General features: G+C 44.1%; 2 protein-coding genes across 6 annotated transcripts in view; both read left to right on the plus strand.

Annotated features, from left to right (window-relative positions):
- Window positions 1-324: 324 nt before the first annotated feature.
- The window catches only part of xirp1 (xin actin binding repeat containing 1), a 29,210-nt gene continuing 4,070 nt past the window's right edge, over window positions 325-25,464 (plus strand). The window contains exons 1-9 of one of the 5 annotated variants that reach the window (XM_042329133.1): window positions 385-541; window positions 4,632-4,859; window positions 5,190-5,253; window positions 5,442-5,822; window positions 5,945-6,026; window positions 14,647-14,798; window positions 15,533-15,574; window positions 17,307-21,842; window positions 22,330-22,368. In XM_042329133.1, the coding sequence (XP_042185067.1) occupies window positions 4,723-4,859; window positions 5,190-5,253; window positions 5,442-5,822; window positions 5,945-6,026; window positions 14,647-14,798; window positions 15,533-15,574; window positions 17,307-21,842; window positions 22,330-22,332 (5,397 nt within the window). In that variant the 5' untranslated portion in view covers window positions 385-541; window positions 4,632-4,722 and the 3' untranslated portion in view covers window positions 22,333-22,368. Of the gene's footprint in view, window positions 542-4,631; window positions 4,860-5,189; window positions 5,254-5,441; window positions 5,823-5,944; window positions 6,027-9,311; window positions 9,557-14,646; window positions 14,799-15,532; window positions 15,575-17,306; window positions 21,843-22,329; window positions 22,369-25,166; window positions 25,298-25,464 lie in introns of those variants that run through there. The other 4 variants (XM_042329135.1, XM_042329134.1, XM_042329136.1 and 1 more) reach the window with 4 other exon arrangements.
- Window positions 22,611-24,847, plus strand: LOC112260932 (xin actin-binding repeat-containing protein 1-like). Its single transcript, XM_024436312.2, has one exon. The coding sequence runs from the start codon at window positions 22,611-22,613 to the stop codon at window positions 24,543-24,545; it is 1,935 nt and encodes a 644-aa protein (XP_024292080.1). The 3' UTR covers window positions 24,546-24,847.

The raw sequence follows: 25,464 nt of genomic DNA on the forward strand, positions 1-25,464 counted from the left end.
AGTGAGAGGGTGGAGGGGGGGGCGAGAGAGACAGAGAGAGGGGAGAGAGAGACTGGGTTCAAACTCAGGTATCCTGCATGACACAAGGCTATTATCCCCCTGAGCTAAAGCCAGGCATCCTGCTTGGCACAAGGCTATTATCCCATTGAGCTAAAATCTAGGCATTAGGCTCAGTGAGCAAACAAACGCAAGTCTTCATGTCGCAGGCAAGATTACTGATCACATTTTACAGAACCACCTTCATTACACCTGCAAAGCCTTAAACTTTACTGCACAGCACAAGGCATGGTTTAGCAAGGAACGATATCAACAAGACTATGCACTTTGTTTTATGGCAACAATTATGACGTAATCAGAGAGATTTGAGTTCCATTGAGGAGATGTATCTGTCTGGATTCCGGAAGCCTTGGAATCACAGGGTGGTAAAACAAAGGGACTTTGGCCAAAGGGAATTGCTGTGTCTTGTGAGTGACGGATGCTTCCAGAACAGCACTGAACTGAACAGCACAGACGGGAATGCACAGAAGACATCCCCACTCAGGTAAGGATATTAATGAATATATCTCTGGATAAACGAACGGTTAATTGTTAATACTGGTCCCGTGTCGCTCAGTTGGTAGAGCATGGGGTTGTGGGTTCAATTCCCACAGGGGACCAGTATGAAAATGTCTGCACTCACTACTACTGTAAGTCGCTCCGGATAAGAGCGTCTGCTCAACGACTGAAATGTGAATGATACATTCATGTTTATCTGATTTCGGTAAGATCTTACTAACTCAGATTGAGTCACAGACAAGTGTAGGGATGGAGTATGTGTTAGCTTTTGCTACTTTCATTGGTAACTCTTAAATACAATATGCAAATGTTGGATTGCATTGTAAAGGACTTAAAAAATTGTATAAGTAGAAGATGATGTACCAGGATATAAACAGTATACCTGTAACCCTTTAGCATGTGGTGTACAGGTGTTCCAGTGGTATACAGGTGTAGTCAGTGGTAAACAGGTGTAGTCAGTGGTAAACAGGTGTAGTCAGTGGTAAACAGGTGTAGTCAGTGGTAAACAGGTGTAGTCAGTGGTAAACAGGTGTAATCAGTGGTAAACAGGTGTAGTCAGTGGTAAACAGGTGTAATCAGTGGTAAACAGGTGTAGTCAGTGGTAAACAGGTGTAGTCATTGGTAAACAGGTGTAGTCAGTGGTATACAGGTGTAGTCAGTGGTATACAGGTGTAGTCATTGGTAAACAGGTGTAGTCATTGGTAAACAGGTGTAGTCATTGGTAAACAGGTGTAGTCATTGGTAAACAGGTGTAGTCAGTGGTATACAGGTGTAGTCAGTGGTATACAGGTGTAGTCAGTGGTAAACAGGTGTAGTCAGTGGTAAACATAGTCAGTGGTAAACAGGTGTAGTCATTGGTATACAGGTGTAGTCAGTGGTAAACAGGTGTAGTCAGTGGTAAACAGGTGTAGTCAGTGGTAAACAGGTGTAGTCAGTGGTAAACATAGTCAGTGGTATACAGGTGTAGTCAGTGGTAAACAGGTGTAGTCAGTGGTAAACAGGTGTAGTCAGTGGTAAACATAGTCAGTGGTATACAGGTGTAGTCAGTGGTATACAGGTGTAGTCAGTGGTAAACAGGTGTAGTCAGTAGTAAACATAGTCAGTGGTATACAGGTGTAGTCAGTGGTAAACAGGTGTAGTCAGTGGTAAACAGGTGTAGTCAGTGGTAAACAGGTGCAGTCAGTGGTAAACAGGTATAGTCAGTGGTAAACAGGTGTAGTCATTGGTATACAGGTGTAGTCAGTGGTAAACAGGTGTAGTGAGTGGTAAACAGGTGTAGTCAGTGGTAAACAGGTGTAGTCAGTGGTAAACATAGTCAGTGGTATACAGGTGTAGTCAGTGGTAAACAGGTGTAGTCAGTGGTAAACAGGTGTAGTCAGTGGTAAACATAGTCAGTGGTAAACAGGTGTAGTCAGTGGTAAACAGGTGTAGTCAGTGGTAAACATAGTCAGTGGTAAACAGGTGTAGTCAGTGGTAAACAGGTGTAGTCAGTGGTAAACAGGTGTAGTCAGTGGTAAACAGGTGTAGTCATTGGTAAACAGGTGTAGTCAGTGGTAAACAGGTGTAGTCAGTGGTAAACAGGTGTAGTCAGTGGTAAACAGGTGTAGTCAGTGGTAAACAGGTGTAGTCAGTGGTAAACAGGTGTAGTCATTGGTAAACAGGTATAGTCAGTGGTAAACAGGTGTAGTCAGTGGTAAACAGGTGTAGTCAGTGGTAAACAGGTGTAGTCAGTGGTAAACAGGTGTAGTCAGTGGTAAACAGGTGTAGTCAGTGGTAAACATAGTCAGTGGTATACAGGTGTAGTCAGTGGTATACAGGTGTAGTCAGTGGTAAACAGGTGTAGTCAGTGGTAAACATAGTCAGTGGTATACAGGTGTAGTCAGTGGTAAACATAGTCAGTGGTATACAGGTGTAGTCAGTGGTAAACAGGTGTAGTCAGTGGTAAACATAGTCAGTGGTATACAGGTGTAGTCAGTGGTAAACAGGTGTAGTCAGTGGTAAACAGGTGTAGTCAGTGGTAAACAGGTGTAGTCAGTGGTAAACAGGTGTAGTCAGTGGTAAACAGGTGTAGTCAGTGGTAAACAGGTGTAGTCAGTGGTAAACAGGTGTAGTCAGGGGTAAACAGGTGTAGTCAGTGGTAAACAGGTGTAGTCAGTGGTAAACAGGTGTAGTCAGTGGTAAACAGGTGTAGTCAGTGGTAAACAGGTGTAGTCAGTGGTAAACAGGTGTAGTCAGTGGTAAACAGGTGTAGTCAGTGGTAAACAGGTATAGTCAGTGGTAAACAGGTGTAGTCATTGGTGGTAGCCTGTAACTGTTCTGTCAAAGCACCGAGGACCACTAAACATTAACAGGATCAGATGACAGACAGTGTGTGACAGGCTGTGAAATCACCCCCCCCCCTAGTGTAACAGTACCTTCTCCCTCTACTGTTAGATGATGTACCAGGATATTAACAGTATACCTGTGTTACCCTTTAGTATGTGGTGCACAGGTGCCCCAGTGGTAAACAGGTGTAGTCAGTGGTAAACAGGTGTAGTCAGTGGTAAACAGGTGTAGTCAGTGGTAAACAGGTGTAGTCAGTGGTATACAGGTGTAGTCAGTGGTATACAGGTGTAGTCATTGGTAAACAGGTGTAGTCATTGGTAAACAGGTGTAGTCATTGGTAAACAGGTGTAGTCATTGGTAAACAGGTGTAGTCAGTGGTATACAGGTGTAGTCAGTGGTAAACAGGTGTAGTCAGTGGTAAACAGGTGTAGTCAGTGGTAAACAGGTGTAGTCAGTGGTAAACAGGTGTAGTCAGTGGTAAACAGGTATAGTCAGTGGTAAACAGGTAGTCAGTGGTAAACAGGTGTAGTCAGTGGTAAACAGGTGTAGTCAGTGGTATACAGGTGTAGTCAGTGGTAAACAGGTGTAGTCAGTGGTAAACAGGTGTAGTAGTGGTAAACAGGTGTAGTCAGTGGTAAACAGGTGTAGTCAGTGGTATACAGGTGTAGTCAGTGGTAAACAGGTGTAGTCAGTGGTAAACAGGTGTAGTCAGTGGTATACAGGTGTAGTCAGTGGTATACAGGTGTAGTCAGTGGTAAACAGGTGTAGTCAGTGGTATACAGGTGTAGTCAGTGGTAAACAGGTGTAGTCAGTGGTAAACAGGTGTAGTCAGTGGTAAACAGGTGTAGTCAGTGTAAACAGGTGTACCAGTGGTATCCCTGTACTCAGTGGTAGATGATGTGGTAAACAGGTGTAGTCAGTGGTAAACAGGTGTAGTCAGTGGTAAACAGGTGTAGTCAGTGGTAAACAGGTGTAGTCAGTGGTAAACAGGTGTAGTCAGTGGTAAACAGGTGTAGTCAGTGGTAAACAGGTGTAGTCAGTGGTAAACAGGTATAGTCAGTGGTAAACAGGTGTAGTCAGTGGTAAACAGGTGTAGTCAGTGGTATACAGGTGTAGTCAGTGGTAAACAGGTGTAGTCAGTGGTAACAGGTGTAGTCATTGGTAAACAGGTGTAGTCATTGGTAAACAGGTGTAGTCATTGGTAAACAGTGTAGTCATTGGTAAACAGGTGTAGTCAGTGGTATACAGGTGTAGTCAGTGGTAAACAGGTGTAGTCAGTGGTAAACAGGTATAGTCAGTGGTAAACAGGTGTAGTCAGTGGTAAACAGGTGTAGTCAGTGGTAAACAGGTGTAGTCAGTGGTAAACAGGTGTAGTCAGTGGTATACAGGTGTAGTCAATGGTAAACAGGTGTAGTCAGTGGTAAACAGGTATAGTCAGTGGTAAACAGGTGTAGTCATTGGTGGTAGCCTGTAACTGTTCTGTCAATGCACCGAGGACCACTAAACATTAACAGGATCAGATGACAGATAGTGTGGGACAGGCTGTGAAATCACCCCCCCCTAGTGTAACAGTACCTTCTCCCTCTACTTTTAGTGGAACTATGGGCCTATTCTCAGCTTTAATATATTTCTGGTCAAGAAATACACTTTCATTCTAGTAATTTAGCCCCAGGAGGAGCCAATAACTTATCTTGTGTTTATTTGTTATAATGTAACTCACAGATGGTCATATATTCATGTGTTTACGCCAGTGGAAATATTCAAATAAAGAACTCCGTCTTTTGATGCCACCTGACTTTACTGCCAGTCCAATCAGATGCGGAGGTTGCCTAAGGTATCGCCATGGAGACGGTGAACACCCTGAGGAAGAGCCAATCACTGAGGAGCCTGTCTGGATTTGGGGTTAAGGAAAGGTCATGGGAAACATCAAAGTCCTCTCTCTGGGATAACAAGAAGTCTGTCTCTCAGCTCGTACAACAGTAAGTTTAAAGTTTTACTCATGAACAACAACATACTCACACTGACAGATCTAATGAGTTCATATATTATATTATATGTTGTAACACAGGTGTATATGCAATGACATATACCTTGATCCAAGTTGATGGAACAGACACGGCTTGGTGAACTATGTTTGACTGAGTCCTGAACACCAAAACTTTAGCTCAGTGAGCTAACAGGGTCTTGAGTCATGCAAGTTACCTGGATTCAATACTGTTTTGAGGCCAGACCACTTGACCCGAGTAGGAAAAACTCATGACCTTAAAAATATATGTTACATTTTATGAACCCTGTTTTTTTATCCCCAGTTACCAGAGCTGTGTGGAACTAAGCACTTCTGAAACCAATGAAGAAAAGATAAAGGTTTGTAATGTGAGTTGAGATTTCCAAAATAAACTTCAGAAAGAAGATTTCTTAATTGTTTGTTTTAATAAAAATAAATATGTTTTTAAATGGTGAGTGATGGTTGCGCCGTTTTCCTTTTCAATAAATTAACTTTCGATAAAGTTTTCTTGGATTTGATTAATTACTGATCAATGGTATAACCACCTTTCTCCCAGGCGTCCCTGTCATTCAGTTCCCCCAGAGAAGAGATGTCAGTGGGCCTTGTTTCTCCTTGGAGGAGGTTAGAGAGCCGGGGGGACCAGGTGGACCGTCTGGGTACTGACTCTGGTTCTTTCCTGCTGTCTCGGAGTCGCTCCATGGACCATCTTCCCCAGCGGGACCGAGCTCCGGAGGGGACCAGCGCTCTGCGAGCCCTGTTCGAGTCCAAGGCCACCCTGCAAGAGGACTTCTACAGTTCCACCATTCTGAATATAGCCTCTCCAGCCAGCAGGATGGTGGCAGGGATTCAGTCTAGTGAGATGGAGAAAGATCGCCCTCTGGGGGCTAGGAGGGGTTACAGCACTGAAGAGACTAATGGGAGGAAGGACAACACTCAGGTGTGTGATTAGTGTAAATTCAACCATTTATATCATAAGATACTATCTCTTGAAAAAAATGTATCTGAATAAAGTAAATTCTCCTTTTCTTAGTCTCAATGTTAATGGGTTTTTCCCCCCAGCGTGCTGTTCAGGGCGAGAGGAGGAAGACCATTAGTGGTGTCCCAGAGTCCTCCGTCAGGGGTTCCAGAATTACAACACCGGGTGAGTAGTAGGACCACACACACGCACGCATGCGCACACACACGCACGCATGCGCACACACACACACACACACACACACACACACACACACACACACACACACACACACACACACACACACACACACACACACACACACACACACACACACACACACACACATTTTGCCTTGGGACAGAGAGAAAATGTTTAGTTTAGATAGCTAATCTAATGCTATTCTACACATTTTGCCATGAGGCTGAGAGAAGGATTTTCAGTTTTAAAGCTCATTTCCTGTAATAATAAAATCATGGCTTATGACACTGTCTCTTTTTGAGAGGATTGAGGCCCCGAAGCTCGTGGGCCCCCTCACCTTCTGGGGGCTGTGGGGTGGGGGGGTGGGGGGTCCGTCAGTGAGACACACACACACATTACTACAGTCAGTAGTAATACTGGCAATGACAGACAGAGGGGTGAGTAGTAAGCACGCTAATACATTACTGGGGTCATTATAACAGTCAGCATGACATGCAATTGGCTAGGTATGACGGAGGAGGAACCCCGCCAAAATGAGGTAATCTCCTTCCCTGGGGGAACTGTTCACTGCCTAGGTGCCTTGTGACTGAAGGACTATTAAAAACAGCTTGGAATCAAACCCTTGTCCCCCTCTGACGATTCCCGCTATATGTGGAACACTGATGTTAATATTGGTGCTTGTGTAAGTTAACAATCCAGAGGGCCCGTTTTACTGCACATATGATTGTATATCTCATAAAGAGTGAATGATACTGACAGAATGTCCATTGGTCTGGGGGGGAGGGCATCCAAAGGCCCTGACCCGCACGCACAACCGCACACAGACACACACACACACACACGCACGCACACACACACACGCACGCACGCACGCACACGCACACACACATACACACACACAGCGCCATACCTAACGGTAAACACACACACACACGCACGCACGCACACACACACACACACACACACATACACACACACACACACACAGCGCCATACCTAACGGTAAACACACACACACACACAACCGCACACACACACACAACCGCACACACACACACACACACACACAAAACCGCACACACACACACACAACCGCACACACACACACACAACCGCACACACACACACACAACCGCACACACACACACAACCGCACACACACACACACACACACCCTCACACACCAGTCATCGAGTGAGTGAAGCAGTCTTAAGTTGCCACCGAGTCAGAATGCCAGGGCCACAGCATGGTGGCCATGTTATAAATATCTCTCTGGAATCCCGACGTGTCACAGCCTCAGAATGCCTCCAGCAAACAGAAACCCCATTAGGTAAACAACAGCCCCATGGTTCCTGGACCCACACCAGGGTTCAAACACTATTCGTAATCGTTCAAAGACTTTGAGAGATTTACTTTAACCTGCCTGGAGTGCCAGATAGGCGGGGTTTGCAGTTCTGGGACTATTCTATTGGTTGATTAAGCCAGGCTAACTCAATCAAGAACACATAAGGTATTTGAAAAGATTTCAAGTAGTGTTTGAACCCAAGGTGTGCCTGGGCACTGGAAGCTCTACGAAGCTATATACAGAGTAAGATGTGGATGTGTAGACACATAACTATGTAGCTTCGCACACATGCTCAAAACAGGGGGTGTCGCAGTGTTTGCTGGTATGACCGTGACACAGCCGGTAGGGTCGCGAACCTCCTTAGAGGTGACATATTTCCAGGATATCGTCTATGACTCTGTGACCTGGTGATGTGTCTGGGATCATCCTGTGACAGAAAATCTGACAGGATTGTGATTGACAGGAAGATCCTCAGAGATCCTCAAAATCTAGGAATGAGTCAACCCTCTCTGTTAATCACTGAGAGTCACTAGGGCACCCCCTCCTCACACTGTCACCCATCATCCTTACCCCTCCTCACCCCCTCCTCCCATTGCCATAGCTAACACCATCCCATCTCATTCCCATAGCTACCCCCATAATCAGCCCCTATACTGGAGACAAAAGAAAACAAAGTAGATGTGGGGTCCCAAGTGATCTTGGGCAACATAACATCACCCCTACAAAATGTCAGGATCATGGTAGGACACCAATACTCAGACAATACTTTCTCTGATAAAGATATCTCCATTCCTCAAGCATATGAATCACCTCAGATTCTCTACTCATAATCTCCTCTTTTAGTTTTTATGAGCAAATACAGCAATAAAGCCCCTGAGAGATGTTTCATGTTTCATGTTTCAGTCTACATTATCAGCACCTGAGAGATAATCATGTTTCAGTCTACATTATCAGCACCTGAGAGATAATCATGTTTCAGTCTACATTATCAGCACCTGAGAGCTAATCATGTTTCAGTCTACATTATCAGCACCTGAGAGATAATCATGTTTCAGTCTACATTATCAGCACCTGAGAGCTAATCATGTTTCAGTCTACATTATCAGCACCTGAGAGCTAATCATGTTTCAGTCTACATTATCAGCCCCTGAGAGCTAATCATGTTTCAGGCTACATTATCAGCACCTGAGAGCTAATCATATTTAAGTTTACATTATCAGCACCTGAGAGCTAATCATGTTTCAGTCTACAGTATCAGCACCTGAGAGATAATCATGTTTCAGGCTACATTATCAGCACCTGAGAGATAATCGTATTTCAGTCTACATTATCAGCCCCTGAGAGCTAATCATGTTTCAGTCTACATTATCAGCCCCTGAGAGCTAATCGTATTTCAGTCTACATTATCAGTGTGCCACTTGACCAAAATAGCAGTTGCACAGTAGTAGCACAGCAGTTGACTGTTTTATTTTTGTATTGTCTTGCCCAGCGCCCACTGAGCACCTGATAGCATCACTGGGACTGCAGATCCTTCTCCATGCAGTGCCTGATGATGGGGGTAGCTTTGGGAATGGGATGGGGGGCGGGTGTGTTAGCTATGAGAATGGGAGGAGGGAGTGAGGAGTGGGTGACAGTATCTTTATGGCACTGAGAGGAGGGGGGTGAGGGGGTGAGGTGGGGGGTGAGGTGACGGTATCTCTATGGCAATGGGAGGAAGGGTGTGGGTTATCTATGGCAATGGGAGGAAGGGGTGAGAAGGGGTGAGGATGAGGGGTGACAGTGTGAGGAGGGGGTGCCCTAGTCCAGTCTCTCAGTGACTAACAGACTGCCCCAACACACCACCACCCACCCTCCCAAAATAGATCCAACGTTCCCAGCGGGAAGGGGGGGGGCAGTCCTGATAAAAATCAGCTGTCACTAGAGCCACAGGACTAGAGACTAAAGAGAGGCACAGTGACACGACAGGCAGACAGAGAGCCACATAGAAAGAGAGAGAGAGAGACAGAGAGAGAGAGGGGAACAGCCACAGTCCAAAAAGGCTGAACACTACAGAGAAACACAAACTATCCTAGAGCCATCACAGGAACTGCATCAGCCGACAACCAGCGGGCTTTGATCTGTATTCAGAGAGACAACCACAGTGGGAGAATAACAACTAGCTGTATTGTTTGTGAGTATTATGGATTCACTTACAGAAGTGTTTATTTTAAATTAAACAAGTTTTTTTTCTATATGAATGGTGCTGTAGATTACATTTTTTTGTTTGTTCCAGTCGACGAGGAGGCTTTGTATTGCCATGTCAATAAGACAAAACCTGGTGTTTCAGCCTGATAAAAGATGACAGTGAGTTAAATGAGGATTGGGATTTGGGGATATGGGGATATGAGGATATGGAGATATGGGGAAATGGGGAAATGGGAATATTTTGATATGGGGATATGGAGATATGGGAATATTTTGACATGGGGATATTTTGATATGGGAATATTTTGATATGGGGATATGGGAATATTTTGACATGGGGATATTTTGACATGGGAATATTTTGACATGGGGATATGGGAATATTTTGACATGGGGGTATTTTGACATGGGGATATTTTGACATGGGGATATTTTGATATGGGAATATTTTGACATGGGGATATTTTGACATGGGGATATTTTGATATGGGAATATTTTGACATGGGGATATTTTGATATGGGGGTATTTTGATATGGGGATATGGGAATATTTTGATATGGGGATATTTTGACATGGGGATATTTTGACATGGGGATATGGGAATATTTTGATATGGGGATATGGGAATATTTTGATATGGGGATATGGGAATATTTTGATATGGGAATATTTTGATATGGGGATATTTTGATATGGGGATATGGGAATATTTTGACATGGGGATATTTTGACATGGGGATATTTTGATATGGGGGTATTTTGATATGGGGATATGGGAATATTTTGACATGGGGATATTTTTACATGGGGATATTTTGATATGGGGATATGGGAATATTTTGATATGGGGATATTTTGACATGGGGGTATTTTGATATGGGAATATGGGAATATTTTGATATGGGGGTATGGGAATATTTTGACATGGGGATATTTTGATATGGGGGTATTTTGATATGGGGATATGGGATATGAGGATTTTCGAAAGCAAAGGAAATAACTCATCTGTCATCAAAAATATTAATAATTTAGCCAAACATACATTGCCGGTCCATTTCACGTTGTCTGCATCAACGTTAAGTCTGCAGAGTTTAGTGTAATTCATTATTCTAAATATCCTTTCATTTAATAGCAAATATTAGTATAAAAAAGGGGGGGAAAAAAGTGACAACTTAATCTTAACTGATGGGTCGTAGTCACCGTTGGATGGATCAAATCCTACCCCTTGACCACCCTGTCTTTGTCACACACTGATATCTAAAGTGTGTGTGTGTGTGTGCGTGTGCGCGTGTGCGTGTCTGCACACACTGATATCTAATGTGTGTGTGTGTGTGTGTGTGTGTGCGTGTCTGCACACACTGATATCTAATGTGTGCGTGTCTGCACACACTTGGGAATCGTATTAAGAAGGCTGCTATATGCAGCCACCAAAGGTCATGGAACCAAGCGTCTTAGAGGTTCTTTCCCGTGGGCCATATTTGCAATTTCTCAAGTGAGTGGCTATCGTCTCTCAGACCCTAATCCTTAGACATGACAAGAATGGAGGATCAGAGGTCATGGTTGACCAATGTAGTCTATTATTGACCAACCTAAATGCATTGTGATAGAGTTGATGTAGAGCAAGAGCAATAGTAATGACATCACAATGTATTTTATTTGACCCCCCCCCCGGTTACTAAGCTGACAGTTGGTATCGATTCCATTTAAAAATCAGCACGTTTTTTAAAGTCTGGTGACATTTTTTTTTTTTTTTGGGGGATTTTCCTAGACAACCATTTTGTAAACCGGTAGTAGTTTTATGACCTGAATCTGTAGCTACAATTGAAAGCAGCTGAGCTGGTTGGTTGGGAACAAATACCTACTGCATTTAGCCGTCATTTGGACAGCTGTCAGTAGTGCAACATCCCCACATTTCCGATCTGCTAATAGCTTCTCTCTCCATTCCTGTGCAGATAGAGAAGGGGATAGCTAGACTGGAAGAGCCGGACCCCTTTGAGGTGTCTGACCGTGTGAAATAACTCAAAGACGTGCAGGCTTGGCTATATGTGCGCTTTGCCAGACAGCTAGCTAGCAAACATATTAAAGAATACTTCAGTTGAGATTTGTCCATAGTTGGATTTTTAAGTTTCCTCCTCTGTACAGCGGCAAAAGTCAAGGGGAATCATCAGGAAACACTCGGTGATTACATTAATAGTTGTCACTAGTTACCACAGACACAAAATCATCAATGGATTATGTCGTCAAAAATTCATGAAATCTACAATTTAAGGTTAGGGTTAGCCGTAAGGCTAAAAGTGTGGTTAAGGTTAGGTTAAAAATCTGAATTTTAAGAAGAGAAATGGCAGAATTAGGTGGGTGTTTGTGACTTTGTGGCTGTGGTAACTAGTGACGACAGAAATACCGCTTCTGTTTTACCCCCAATTACCTCTCATCTTCAAATTAACTTACTAATAACACTTGATCAATAAGCATCAAAAGCATGTTAATTGTTACCATATTCCCAGGAAGTGTTCAATTTAAACTGTGAGTTATCAATAGAGCATAGGTCAAAGGACATAACCAATAGTGACCAACACCTTTATCAATAGCTGATCAATAAGCATCAATAGCATTATTATTGTGTTCCCACTAAGTGTTCAGCTTAGACCCAGGCACATCTCTGGGGTTATGACCTCAGTCACATCTCGCATGACATTATGTTGTCTCATTCCATCTGCTCACCCAGCTATGGGTGACGCCAGTAAGCTGACCCATCCTTTTGTCCGGCAAGAGCTTACTGCGTGAAAACGGACAGAGGTATGTTCGAATCTGGACATTAGTTACAGATGAGGGGTCTATCCAGCAGGGCCCAGGCTACTGCTGACCCCTTAAAAGCAGGCATGCAGGGGCTTAGCTACTGTTGTTTGGACTGACAGAACAGTGTGAAAATACTCCTATACACACTGGGGCTCGTGGCGTTCAGTGGTTGGGGCTGCTATTGTTTCAATGTTTATTTCGAAATTGGGATGAGGTTTTGTATTACATGCTAGTGGAGATGTTTGCCTCAATGTTATATGTGCCTCTAGTGAATAGGACATCTTGTGGCACACAACGTGGCTGGGTAGTCTAGTGGTTAGAGCGTTGGACTAGTAACCGGAAGGTTGCAAGTTCAAATCACCGAGCTGACAAGGTACAAATCTGTTGTTCTGCCCCTGAACAGGCAGTTAACCCCACTGTTCCTAGGCCGTCATTGAAAATAAGAATTTGTTCTCAACTGACTTGCCTAGTTAAATAAAGGTAAAATGTATATTTTCTAAAAAATAGATGTGAAATAGCTGTGAAACACCACCCCTTTGTGTTAAAATGGGGAAAACCTGTCTGCCGAGATAGAATTACAAGCATTCTAACGTTCTAGATCTAGTATTCCATTCAGGCATTCTTCTGACCTGTTGTGTTTTGGTCAGGTATGGATGGCTGTAATGGAGGTGAGTCACACCAACAATGTGCTTAAAACAAAATCAGGGGTCGCTCCAGCTGAGCTAGCAGTTGTTGTTGTTTTTAGTTTCTTCCTCCAAGTCGTGATGGTCAGCCAACGGGATGGCATTTGTTGAGTGTCTAAGGCAACTGGTGGCAGGTTGTAGCTGTGTGTTGAGGCAGGACATTTTGTTTGTCATTCCAGAACATCCATCGAACTCTAGTTTTTGCTAATGTATAGGTCCTTTCTCTGGTGTTGGTTAGGTCTACCCATTCATTAAACAGAAATGACTAATATCATGTTAAAGGCATGTTTTCTAAAGTGTATATATTCCATTATTTTAGCAACGATATGTGTTTGTATCTGTAACAACAGATAATGCAGCGACACTTGATAATGATATTACATTACTGCCTGTTACATTATTATTATTTTTTGGTTCTAAAGGTCTATTATTGTGCAGAGTCAGTCCTAATTTTGAGTCAGTCCTAATGGCATATAAAGGCCCATGTCTAAGAGGGAATAGTTCCTACAGTGTAACAATAGCAAACAGATAGGATAGCCACACATACCAACACCTCCCAGCTATATATATATATATATATATATATATATATATATATATAGACTATATATTATTATCAGCCAACCCTCAGCATAGCCAACAACAGAGACACAGTTTATTAATGCTGTGCGGTGCATACCATACCATGGTGCACAGAAATATCACTGTCCTTATGTGGGTCACTGCACTTTTACACTGACTGTTACCGTACTGTATGTAAATCAACAAAAAAGTGTCTACTATATTAAATTAAACATCAAAAGGTATAATACAGCCCTTTTGTCTTTAATCTCAATATTGAATCCTTTCTGGGTAACAATTAAGTAACTTAATGTGATTGTTTTTAACAACAACAAAAAAGTCAAAAAGAAACAAAAATAGCTTCTTAGCAAAGAGAAATTTCTTTAGTGAGAATTTTGCTAGGATTGTCTGTGAGTGGCCTGAGTGGGGAGGGGAAAAAAATGAAAACTAGCTGTGATTGGCAGAGAGGTTTGGAACTCTCTTTCTTATTGGTCGAAAACTCCATCCTACAGGCTGAAAATTTCAGGCAGTCTTTTCAAACCACTCTTTCAAACCACCGTTATAATAATTTTCACATTATTATTCCAACCTCAAAGTGTCAAAATGTATATAAAACACAGGACAATCACGTTTTTGACTACACTGAACCTTAAAACAACCAGACATGTCATTCCTTTAAATCATGTGCTAATTTTACAATTGTGTGTCTTTTAATAATTAAAAGTTGTTCTTAAGCAATAAGGCCCGAGTTGGTGTGGTATATGACCAATATACCACGGCTAAGGGCTGTTTCTTAGGCACAACGCAACGTGGAGTATACGGTCTGATATACCATGGCTGTCAGCCAATCAGCATTCAGGGATCGAACCACCCAGTTTATAATAGACTACAAACACGTATTGTATGTTACTGGAGCTGTAGATACGGTATAGGCAAGGATACAAGATGAGACCCAGATGACATTGATCAACATTATCAGAAGCTTTCATGAAATTAATTTCTAATCAATCAATCTATATATGTCTGTGTTGTAGATGAAAAGAGGAGTCTCCAGCTGAGTTATAGAGACACCCCGTCAAGACAAGGTCGAGACAGAGAGAGGACCTCCAGCTCAGTGAGAGACAGATCAGCTCTATACCTGTCAAGAGTAGCAGCTGCCGAATCCCCGGGAAGCTCCACACACACAGTGAGTGCCTGGCATTCCTCCCATTCCTCCACACACCACAAAGACGGACACAGGGACGGACACACATACATGCACAAAATCATACACACACACACACACACACACTGGGATCAAATGCCAGGCAGACTGGGGAATAGCCATCATTCTCAGGATTCAAAATGAGTTGCATTACTTCACAAGCATACATTTGAACGAAACGATTATCTGACACTGACTCTACTCCAGCCACTTTAATAATGGGAATTGATGGGAAATGATGTAAATATATCACTAGCCACTTTAAACAATGCTACCTTATATAATGTTACTTACCCTACATTATTCATCTCATATGCATACGTAGATACTGTACTCTATATCATCGACTGCATCCTTATGTAATACATGTATCACTAGCCACTTTAACTATGCCACTTGGTTTACATACTCATCTCATATGTATATACTGTACTCGATATCATCTACTGTATCTTGCCTATGCTGCTCTGTACCATCACTCATTCATATATCCTTATGTACATATTCTTTATCCCCTTACACTGTGTATAAGACAGTCGTTTTTTTGGAATTGTTAGTTAGATTACTTGTTCGTTATTACTGCATTGTCGGAACTAGAAGCACAAGCATTTCGCTACACTCGCATTAACATCTGCTAACCATGTGTATGTGACAAATAAAATTTGATTTGATTTGATTTGATTTGAATTGTAAATTGCTTTGTTTTCATTCAACAGAAATCCAGCAGTTCCTCAGGAAAGAGGACTACAGGCAGAAAGGTATAATATGTTTACCTAACACAATGTGTGAGTGCTGTGAAATTAATATAAAAAAAGATCCAACTGAAGAGCTGATGGGCAATGGGTTTTGCATAACACTGGTGATGACAGTGGTCACATTAACAATGGGGCGGCAGGGTAGCCTAGTCGTTAGAGTGTAGAGGCGGCAGGGTAGCCTAGTGGTTAGAGTGTAGAGGCGGCAGGTAGCTTAGTGGTTAGAGTGTAGAGGCGGCAGGTAGCCTAGTGGTTAGAGTGTGGAGGCGGCAGGTAGCTTAGTGGTTAGAGTGTAGAGGCGGCAGGTAGCTTAGTGGTTAGAGTGTAGAGGCGGCAGGTAGCTTAGTGGTTAGAGTGTAGAGGCGGCAGGTAGCTTAGTGGTTAGAGTGTAGAGGCGGCAGGTAGCCTAGTGGTTAGAGTGTAGAGGCGGCAGGTAGCCTAGTGGTTAGAGTGTAGAGGCGGCAGGTAGCCTAGTGGTTAGAGTGTAGAGACGGCAGGTAGCTTATTGGTTAGAGTGAGAGGCGGCAGGTAGCCTAGTGGTTAGAGTGTAGAGGCGGCAGGTAGCTTAGTGGTTAGAGTGAGAGGCGGCAGGTAGCCTAGTGGTTAGAGTGTAGAGGCGGCAGGTAGCTTAGTGGTTAGAGTGTAGAGGCGGCAGGTAGCCTAGTGGTTAGAGTGTAGAGGCGGCAGGTAGCCTTAGTGGTTAGAGTGTAGAGGCGGCAGGGTAGCCTAGTGGTTAGAGTGTAGAGGTGGCAGGTAGCCTAGTGGTTAGAGTGTAGAGGCGGCAGGGTAGCCTAGTGGTTAGAGTGTAGAGGCGGCAGGTAGCTTAGTGGTTAGAGTGTAGGGCGGCAGGTAGCCTAGTGGTTAGAGTGTAGAGGCGGCAGGGTAGCCTAGTGGTTAGAGTGTAGAGGCGGCAGGTAGCTTAGTGGTTAGAGTGTAGAGGAGGCAAGGTAGCCTAGTGGTTAGAGTGTAGAGGCGGCAGGGTAGCCTAGTGGTTAGAGTGTGGCGGCGGCAGGTAGCCTAGTGGTTAGAGCGTAGAGGCAGCAGGGTAGCCTAGTGGTTAGAACGTAGAGGCGGAAGCGTAGCCTAGTGGTTAGAGTGTAGAGGCGGCAGGGTAGCCTAGTGGTTAGAGTGTAGAGGCGGCAGGGTAGCCTAGTGGTTAGAGCGTTGGACTAGTAACCGGAAGTTTGCAAGTTCAAATCCCCGAGCTGACAAGGTACAAATCTGTCGTTCTGCCCCTGAACAGGCAGTTAACCCACTGTTCCTAGGCCGTCATTGAAAATAAGAATTTGTTCTCAACTGACTTGCCTAGTTAAATAAAGGTCAAATAAAAAAAATCATCATTATTACCTGAACTCGGTCAAATACATACTGTAATCTGTCCACATTTTAACATGGCAGTTTTCCTACTTGGTAAATGTATAATATTGATATGAAAAGCAAACACAAGGCAATAACAGAAACTGAATTAAATACCTTGCGTCAAACACTACTCAGTGACTTTAAGACATAGGCATTTAGCGCTCCTCTTCTAACTGGCGTGAAGTTTGGCTAACCTTAGCTTGAGTGAAGATGGTTTGCTGTGAAAGACATCTAACAAGCACAGAGAAAAAGGTAAAGTATGGCTTCAATTGCTACACGCATGGCTACCTAACGTTTTCTCATACCTTAACTAATACTACTCTCTAACCGACTGAATACTCACAATAACACAAAGACCCTTTTCTCTTTTCATTCCAAGATGGCCGAGATAGCCCCAAAAAACACAGTTTCAGGAGCATGTCACGAGGAAGATGACCTGCCTCTGCCTCCACCTCCCCCTATCCCACCCAGACCTCAGAACTATGAAGAGTCCCCAGCCGTAGGTGGCCCCAACCAAGCCTTCATCCCTGTGCCCCCACCAAAGGAAACCTTCTCGACATTCTACCAACAGCGACAGAAGAATGAGCTGAAAAGACTCTTCAAACACATTCACCCAGACCTGAGGGAAAACATCAATGATGTAGTCGATGATGAGTTGGTTGCGGCGATGCAATCCGGAGGTGCCCAGACTGCAGCTGATGCGGGGTACCAGGGTGAGGTCCAGTCCATGAGGTGGATCTTTGAGAACTGGACCCTGGACAACATCGGGGACCACCCCCACATGACCAAGAAGCTTCTGGAAGATGAGACTCTTCAAGGCGGTGATGTCAGAGGAACATCCTCCATGTTCGAGCACTGCATGGTGGACGGAACCCAACAGATTGTCCAAAGGCAGAGTTCTGTCCGAGGGGATGTCCGGACATCGACTTGGCTGTTTGAGACCCAGCCCATGGATACACTCAACAAACTCCAGCCAGAGGAGGCCGAGCTGGTTGAGGCTGTTCTCAAGGAACCGATGCAGATTGGAGACGTGAGAGGAACTCGGCTACTCTTCGAATCCAAGCCACTGGACGCCTTGGGCCGTTGTAGCTCTGTAGAGGACCAGAGCTTCCTCAAGCTGAAGTCAGAGCTCCAGGAGCAGAAAGGAGATGTGAGGAAGACAGTGAAGCTCTTCCAGGCTGATCCTTGCTGCGCACTCAGAGACGCAAGCGGCAACATCCACAAAATTAAGTCCATCTGCAGAGAGGAGATCTGTAGCAGCAACATTAGCACGGCACGCTGGCTCTTTGAAACTAAGCCTCTGGACATCATCAACAAGGGGACATCTGGGATGCAGATCATCCGGGGGATATCACTGGAGGAAGGGCAAAAAGGAGGGGTGGACAGGAAGAGATGGATGTTTGAGACTCAGCCGTTCAACTCCATCCGAGAGGAGGGCATAGAAGACCGGTTTCAGGGGACAGTGGTCGAAGTTGTGCCTGATGCTGATGTTGGGAACAAACTAAAGATGTTTGAGACCCAGCCCTTGGCAGCACTGAAAGGAGACTCCACAGAAGTAGCTCTGGAGAAGGAGGAGATACTTGGAGGAGATGTCAAATCCTCCCTCTGGCTGTTCGAAACACAACCCATGGAAACATTGAAGGAATGCTATGAAGTTGGGCATTTGAAGAAAGTGATCCTCTCTACTGATGAACAAGGAGAAGTCAAAGGCAAAAAGCACATGTTCGAGAACTACAACATTAGAAAAGAGACCTTAGTCGGAGCAGAAATCCCAAGTAAAGATCATGAGATTGAGAAGGGTGACGTTAAATCATACAAGCATCTCTTCGAAACAATTCCCCTTTGCAATATCACCCAATCTCAGGAGGAAGTGCTGAACGGAAACACAGAAAACGACATCACGGCAGGAGATGTGAAAGGAAACAGAACGCTCTTCGAGACAACACCATTATATGCGATCAAAGACTGCACTGGGAATTTCCATGAGGTCACAACGGTCAACAGAGAGGAGTGCATCAAAGGAAGTGTCCAAAATTACAAGTGGATGTTCGAGACCAAGCCCATTGACCAGTTTGAGGAGGGAAAGAAGAATGTTGAGGTTATCAAAGGAATCACCAGGCAGGAGGATAGGTCAGGAGATGTCAAGATGACCAAGTGGCTCTTTGAGACACAGACCATTGATGGCATCCATTCCAAGTTCAACCAGTCGGAGCAGCAGCAGAATTCAACAGAGCAACAGAAGGAGACTAGCAAAGGTGATGTCAAGACCTGCAAGTGGTTGTTCGAGACTCAGCCTGTGGACATCTTGTACGACAAATCAGAAAAGATCCCAGATAAAGAAGAAGAGATTGAGAATACCAATGTGAAGTCTGTCACTTGGCTTTTTGAATCACAGCCTCTTGATAGCATTAAAGACAGTGAGGAGCAAAGTTTTAAATTATGCAGTACCATTCAGGATGGTGTCAAGGCTGAGGTTGGTGTGAAAACAGTGAAGCACCTTTTCGAGACAGAGACTTTAGATAGGATAAGGAAGGACACAGACACAGAGCAAGATGTTAGATATGTCAGCGAGTTGCATGTCCAGTCTGGTGATGTCTCTAGGGTCAAGGAGATCTTTGAGTCCAAGTCCTTAGATGAAATAGGTTCAGAGTCTATAAAAGTGTGTGATGAAGACGAAAGCATTCAGAAAGGATCCGTGCGTAAATGCACCTGGCTTTTTGAGAACCGTCCCATCAACACGATAAACGACAAGGAGGAAAATGGCCCAGACATGCATTGTGTCAATGACATCGAGGGTGGTGACGTCCATAACAAGAAGTTCATCTTCGAAACATTCTCTCTGGACAAGATCCATGATAAAGATCAGTTTCTGGAACACAAGTCGGAATCTGTGGAAAAGCCAGTGAGCAACGTCGACGTCAAGTCCAGCACCATGCTATTTGAGTCCCAGCCACTGTACGCCATTAGAGACAAGGAAGGCCAGTTCCACGAGGTTACCACAGTCCAGAAGGAGGAAGTGATGAGTGGCGATGTGAGAGGAGCTCGGTGGATGTTCGAGACGAAGCCCCTTGATGCCATCAAGGCGGAAAAGGAGATCTACGTGATCCGAGCTGTCACCCAGGAAGATGTAAAAAAGGGTGATGTCAAGTCAGCCAGGTGGAAGTTCGAGACCCAGCCTCTGGACTCCCTAACAGCTAAGGAGGAAGACGAGGAACCCACAGTCAAGGTTGTGGAAGACTTCGGAAACCGAACTGTGAAGCTCAACAAACAGCTCTTCGAGTCTGACCAGTCAGCCAGTAAGAAGTGTGTGAGGATGGTTAGTGTGACAGACGTTCAGCAAGGCGATGTCAGGACGTCCACCTGGCTCTTTGAGAACCAGCCCATCGACAGGCTGAAGGGAGAGCCAGAGGAGCAGGGCCCTGTCCAGATGGTCCACAGGGAAGACAACCAGAAAGGAGAGGTGAAACGCTGCACGTGGCTGTTTGAATCCCAGACACTGGACAAGATCAAGGATCCTGAATCCAATGTGAATGCAGCACAGGTCATTGAGGAGGAGATCCCAAAAGCAGACGTGAAGAGCACAACCTGGCTGTTCGAGACCACACCCTTAGACAAAATTGTCACAGTTGAAAGTGTGATTGACACGCTGTCTCGTCTACATCAGCTCGAATTCATCCACTCAAGTGGAATCTTAATAGAGGCAAAAGAGGTCACAAACGTCAACATGGTGAAATACCAATTTATTAAAACCGAGGGAGCACAGATTCAGAAGGAAGAGATAGTTGAAGGGAACATCAGAAACATCATGCTACAGTTATTGTCCAGTTCGACCCTGAAGCCCCAGATCACTCTCTTAAAAGAGGTAGAACAGGGTAAAGTTCAGACAACAGTATTAGAAGTCGCAGTCAACCAGCCAGCATCAACAAACCAAGACAAAGATCAAAGTGTACAGAAACTCATTGAAAGCTTGCTTGTTCAAGATAAGCTGATGAAGAAGGGGATCATCATGCAGGAATCTGAGGGAGGACATGTAGAGATGACTGTTTACTCACTTCTCTGTCAAACTAAAATGGATAGTCAAGAGATTACAAGGGGAGATGTGAAGTCAACTATAGGCAACCTGTTAGCTACTGCTAACAATCAGAGGACAACCGCTTCATGTAGACTAGATGAAAATGAAAAGGGAAATGTGGACTTATACAGGAGTTGCATCGAGAAAGGAGATCTCCAAAAACTGAAGAGTCTTCAAATACAGCAATCAGAATTGGATGAACTTGACCTCATGACAAAGGAACAGATTGAGATTGTGCAAGGCGATGTGAAGGAGGCGAAGAAAAATCTTCAGAAACAGAAGGATCAAGTGGAACGTACCATTTCAGACGTCTTACCAGGGGATGTGAAGAATGCCAAAAGAGTCTTTTCTACAGAGGGTTCCATTGACCTTAGTGTTGAAAACTGCACTTCTAAAGAAGAGATCATCCGTGGGGATATCTCCTCAGCTAAGCAGCAACTTGCTTTAAAACAGACTCTCTCTATGGAAAAGGAGGAAATCGTAGCCGGTGACATCAAAGCTACTCTGCAGTCTTTAGAAAGAGCAAAGCAACAGAGTATGCACTTGGAGCGCGATACCATAACCCCGGGAACTATCTATGACATGGATCTAGCAACACAGGGGCCGGAATCAGAGGGAAACCAGACACACAAAGAGGAAATTGTATCGGGAGATGTGAAGGCAGCGAAGCAGTCCCTTGAGCTGGCAAAGAACCAGAGTCTATGTGTGGAGCGTGACATCATCGTGCCGGGAAAAATATACAACGTCAACATCTCATCTCAAGGACAGACCTCGACGACAGTGAGGCAGTCTGCGTCTTCGTCAACCTCCAGAGGCCAGCGGATCACGACGACTTTCCGAAAGGTCAGTGACGCAGAGAGAGATCAGGAGAAAATTGAGGCTTGCCAACAGGGCTACGTGTCAAGGAGTTCAGATGTCATACATGTTAACACAGCGGATTCACCGCCAGCGGTCTCCGGCAGCACACAAACCCACCCTTATGTAAACTCAGAGTTTGATGATATTGAGAGGACAGGGACAGAAGAGGCAGAAGCAGAAGTGGTGAGAGGAGATATAAAAGCTGCTATTAGGTCTCTGCACAGTGCTGCGACAGAGCAGAGACCGCTAGTAGACAAACAGGAAATTGTAAGAGGTAATATGCAGATGGCGCTGCAATATCTTGAAAAGTCTAGTATAAATGTGTCCAAAGGAGACTATAAAGCTGCCATGCTATACAGGAACTCAGGTTATGCAGGGAGCAGAAAGAAAAGGGATGCAGAGACTGTGAAAAAGCAGTGTGTTGTAGTATCTATGCCTCCATCTGACACTGAATTGTCTCCTTCGGTTTCAGTAACCCTTGGCGAACCACCAGCCAGCGCAGCACAGACTTCAGCAACTGTCACTTTTACAAATCTTGATGAAAACCCTAAAACACCCTCCACTGAAGCCCTAAGGCCACCTCCACTTCCTCCCAAAGCAAATGACAAAACACAATACCAGAAGCCGGCTCTACCACCAAAACCACAACGCTCAAAACAAACACCCAGCGACGCAACAGAGAATTCCACCCCTCCTCCAAAAACACCTAGCCCGATTAAAGGTAACCAACAAAGCCCAGTCATTCCCCCCAAAATGAAACCAGGGAACCCATCTCCCCCTCCTCTGCCTCAGAAACCTTCATCAAATAGACAACAAACCACAAAGGACTCACAACCCAAATGTATTAATAAAGCAAAGCAGAACTCACCTCAGGCCAGTGCTACCAATAACATCCCAGCCGAGTACAAAAAGTCAGTTCAGCTTAAGCAAAAGCGGGAACAGAAAAACATTGGAACAACATTGGCAGTTGATCATCGTTCGGCCATGTCAAATGGCACTGAAAATGAGATGGACAGAAACGTAATACAGAAAATCAATGCAGCAAAAGAGATCCGAATGTGCATGCAGAGCTACACAGAAGATGGTAATGTACAACAGGAAATAAACACAGACTTTCAGGTCGCAATCCAAAACTTCAGGGGGAAGGAGAAGAATGTTGTGGACACAGCCCCTGTGCTGCCAAATAAGATCAACGTAATTCGGGAAAAGGTCAGCCAAGAAAAACAGGTCACCAAAAACACCAACATGCAACAGGAGATAAACCCCTCTACTGTGCAGCAGGGGAGAACAGATATTCACAATCAGGGCTGCAATACAGATCTCCAAGAACCCTACTCCCCAACTACGACAGATAGACTTTCAATGAGCCAACATAACAGTGACAAGCTGCCAGGAGGAGCATCCATAACAGTGACGAGCTGCCAAGAGGAGCATCACCAGAGACCTGAGGACAAAGTAGTTCTGAGGAAGAAGAAAGAAAAGAAAGAGACCGAGGACCAGCGACGTCAGAGGCTGTCTGTTCACAAAGATGACATTATGAGAGGGAACGTGAAGGCAGCGATGGAGATATTCGAGAATCTGAGGAAACGAGAGGAACTCAAGACGATCCTGTCTCAAGTTCAAGAGATAGAGGGAGAGACGAGGGAAGTGGATGTCAGTTCATTAAAGAGCTTATTTGAGAATGTACCCGCTTGGATAGTCACGCCTTGTAAACATACAAAGCAAAGTCACACAAAAGGGGAAAAGAAAGTTGAAATAGAGTCAGTGAGCAATGATATGGAAAGTGGATCTTCGGTAGAGACTGTATTCGGAGACCTAGAAAAGGCAAGCAGAGATATAATGCATTTGAAAGAGCAGACGTTAGCAAAACTTATTGACATAGAGGAGGCGATCAGAAAGGCTTTGTATTCTGTATCCAATTTAAAATCTGAGGCTGATATCGCAGGTTTATCAGGACTCTTCAACGAATCCTTGCAGACCGAGCAAAGCCATCAACCCACCAACAACATAAGAAAAATCAGTATCGCATCCACCAAGGCCACTAAGGCCAAAACAGAACCAGCTAGGGAGGCATCTGAGGGGAAAACGAAAGGTGCATCAGGATCGTCAAAAAGATCAGAGTCATCCTCACTCTCTCCGGTACTTGACAAGCCCCAAATCAAACAAAGCTCTACCTCCCCATCCTCTCCATCATTCATCTCCATTCACTCTGCTGCCAGGAAGCCTGTAGAACAGCCAAAGTCACCACAGCCACAGTTCTCATCATTCAAGCCTAAACCAGAGCGGTGTCCTTCCCCAAGCTCCCATGGAGCCAATGGTGACCTGGGTCAACAATCTGCCTCTGATTCCCCAAACCACTTCTACAGTCCTGCTAGTCCAAGACGAAAGGTCAGCATTTTGGAGGTGCAAACTGTCCCTGAGACTGTTCCTGCCGGAATCATTGGCACAAAGACGGTCAGTGAGAAATACGAGGAGATGGACTGCTTCGGCAACACATTTGTCTCGTCAAAGACTTCGACGTTTGTCACGAAGCACTCTGAGAAGTTTGGAGTAGTCACCAGTCCAACCAGGTATGAAGTCGTGACATCCCCTATCATGCAAAGGTCAGGTCATCCCTTTTCAGAAAACGCCAAAGAAGGTGGTACGGTTTTTGTAACATTTGGTCAACCAAAACCTGGAAAACTTTGAAATGACACATTTAATGTAGCATGGTTTGCAAAAACAATTTAATTGATGTATTATTGTAACCCACATGTATCCAGTATGGCCCATTTAGTTAATTATGTCATATAAATATTTCTTCTTAGCTGCAAATGATGTTACCATAATTATTAAAAGATTTGTATAGACAGTATTGGTGTTAAATTGTGTCTCATGGACTTTTTGAACTGTAACTATAGTCAAATGTTTTGTCCTTTTATCAAATAATTGCAATATGTTTGATATATTTTCTGTTGTGTAAATTATCAATAAATATTGTATTAAATAATGATATTTACATTTGACATTTACATTTTAGTCATTTAGTAGACGCTCTCATGTCCAGAGCAACTTATTTTGCTCCAATGTGGATATTTCTCATACTTTCTTCTGTCCAGACATTGTTTGCACCATTTTGGGAACGATCGCCAACACCATCACAACATTGCCGAAGTCAATTAAAAACAACATAACTCTGACTACATGCTCATAGTCCACTTTGGGTACAGCAAATTATGAACAGCTACAGTATCTATGCATTTAGTGAAAAACTGTGTAAATATATGGTATAACAGTACAATCATCATCACATTGTTGCTATCGTCATAGTTTCAGTCCCCTGAGAAGGAGATATGCTCCACCTGCCTGACACCTGTCTACCCCATGGAGAAAATGGTGGCCAATAAACTGGTGCTTCACAACAGCTGCTTCTGTTGCAAACATTGTAAAAAGAAGCTCAGGTGAGATATTTCCTGTGATACCGGTATATCCAATGCAAATCAATCAATCAATCAATCAATCAATCAATCAATCAATCAATCAATCAATCAATCAATCAATAAACAAATATAGAATTGACCATTACATGAGATATGCAACCACCCGTGATCTTTAATATGTGAATTCT

Source organism: Oncorhynchus tshawytscha, linkage group LG10 (assembly GCF_018296145.1).
Source record: "Oncorhynchus tshawytscha isolate Ot180627B linkage group LG10, Otsh_v2.0, whole genome shotgun sequence".
Taxonomy (NCBI): Eukaryota; Metazoa; Chordata; class Actinopteri; order Salmoniformes; family Salmonidae; genus Oncorhynchus; species Oncorhynchus tshawytscha.

Bases quoted from the DNA above. Each gene is read 5' to 3' on its own strand.
- LOC112260932 (XM_024436312.2), top strand. From the start codon at position 22,611: ATGAAACCAGGGAACCCATCTCCCCCTCCTCTGCCTCAGAAACCTTCA.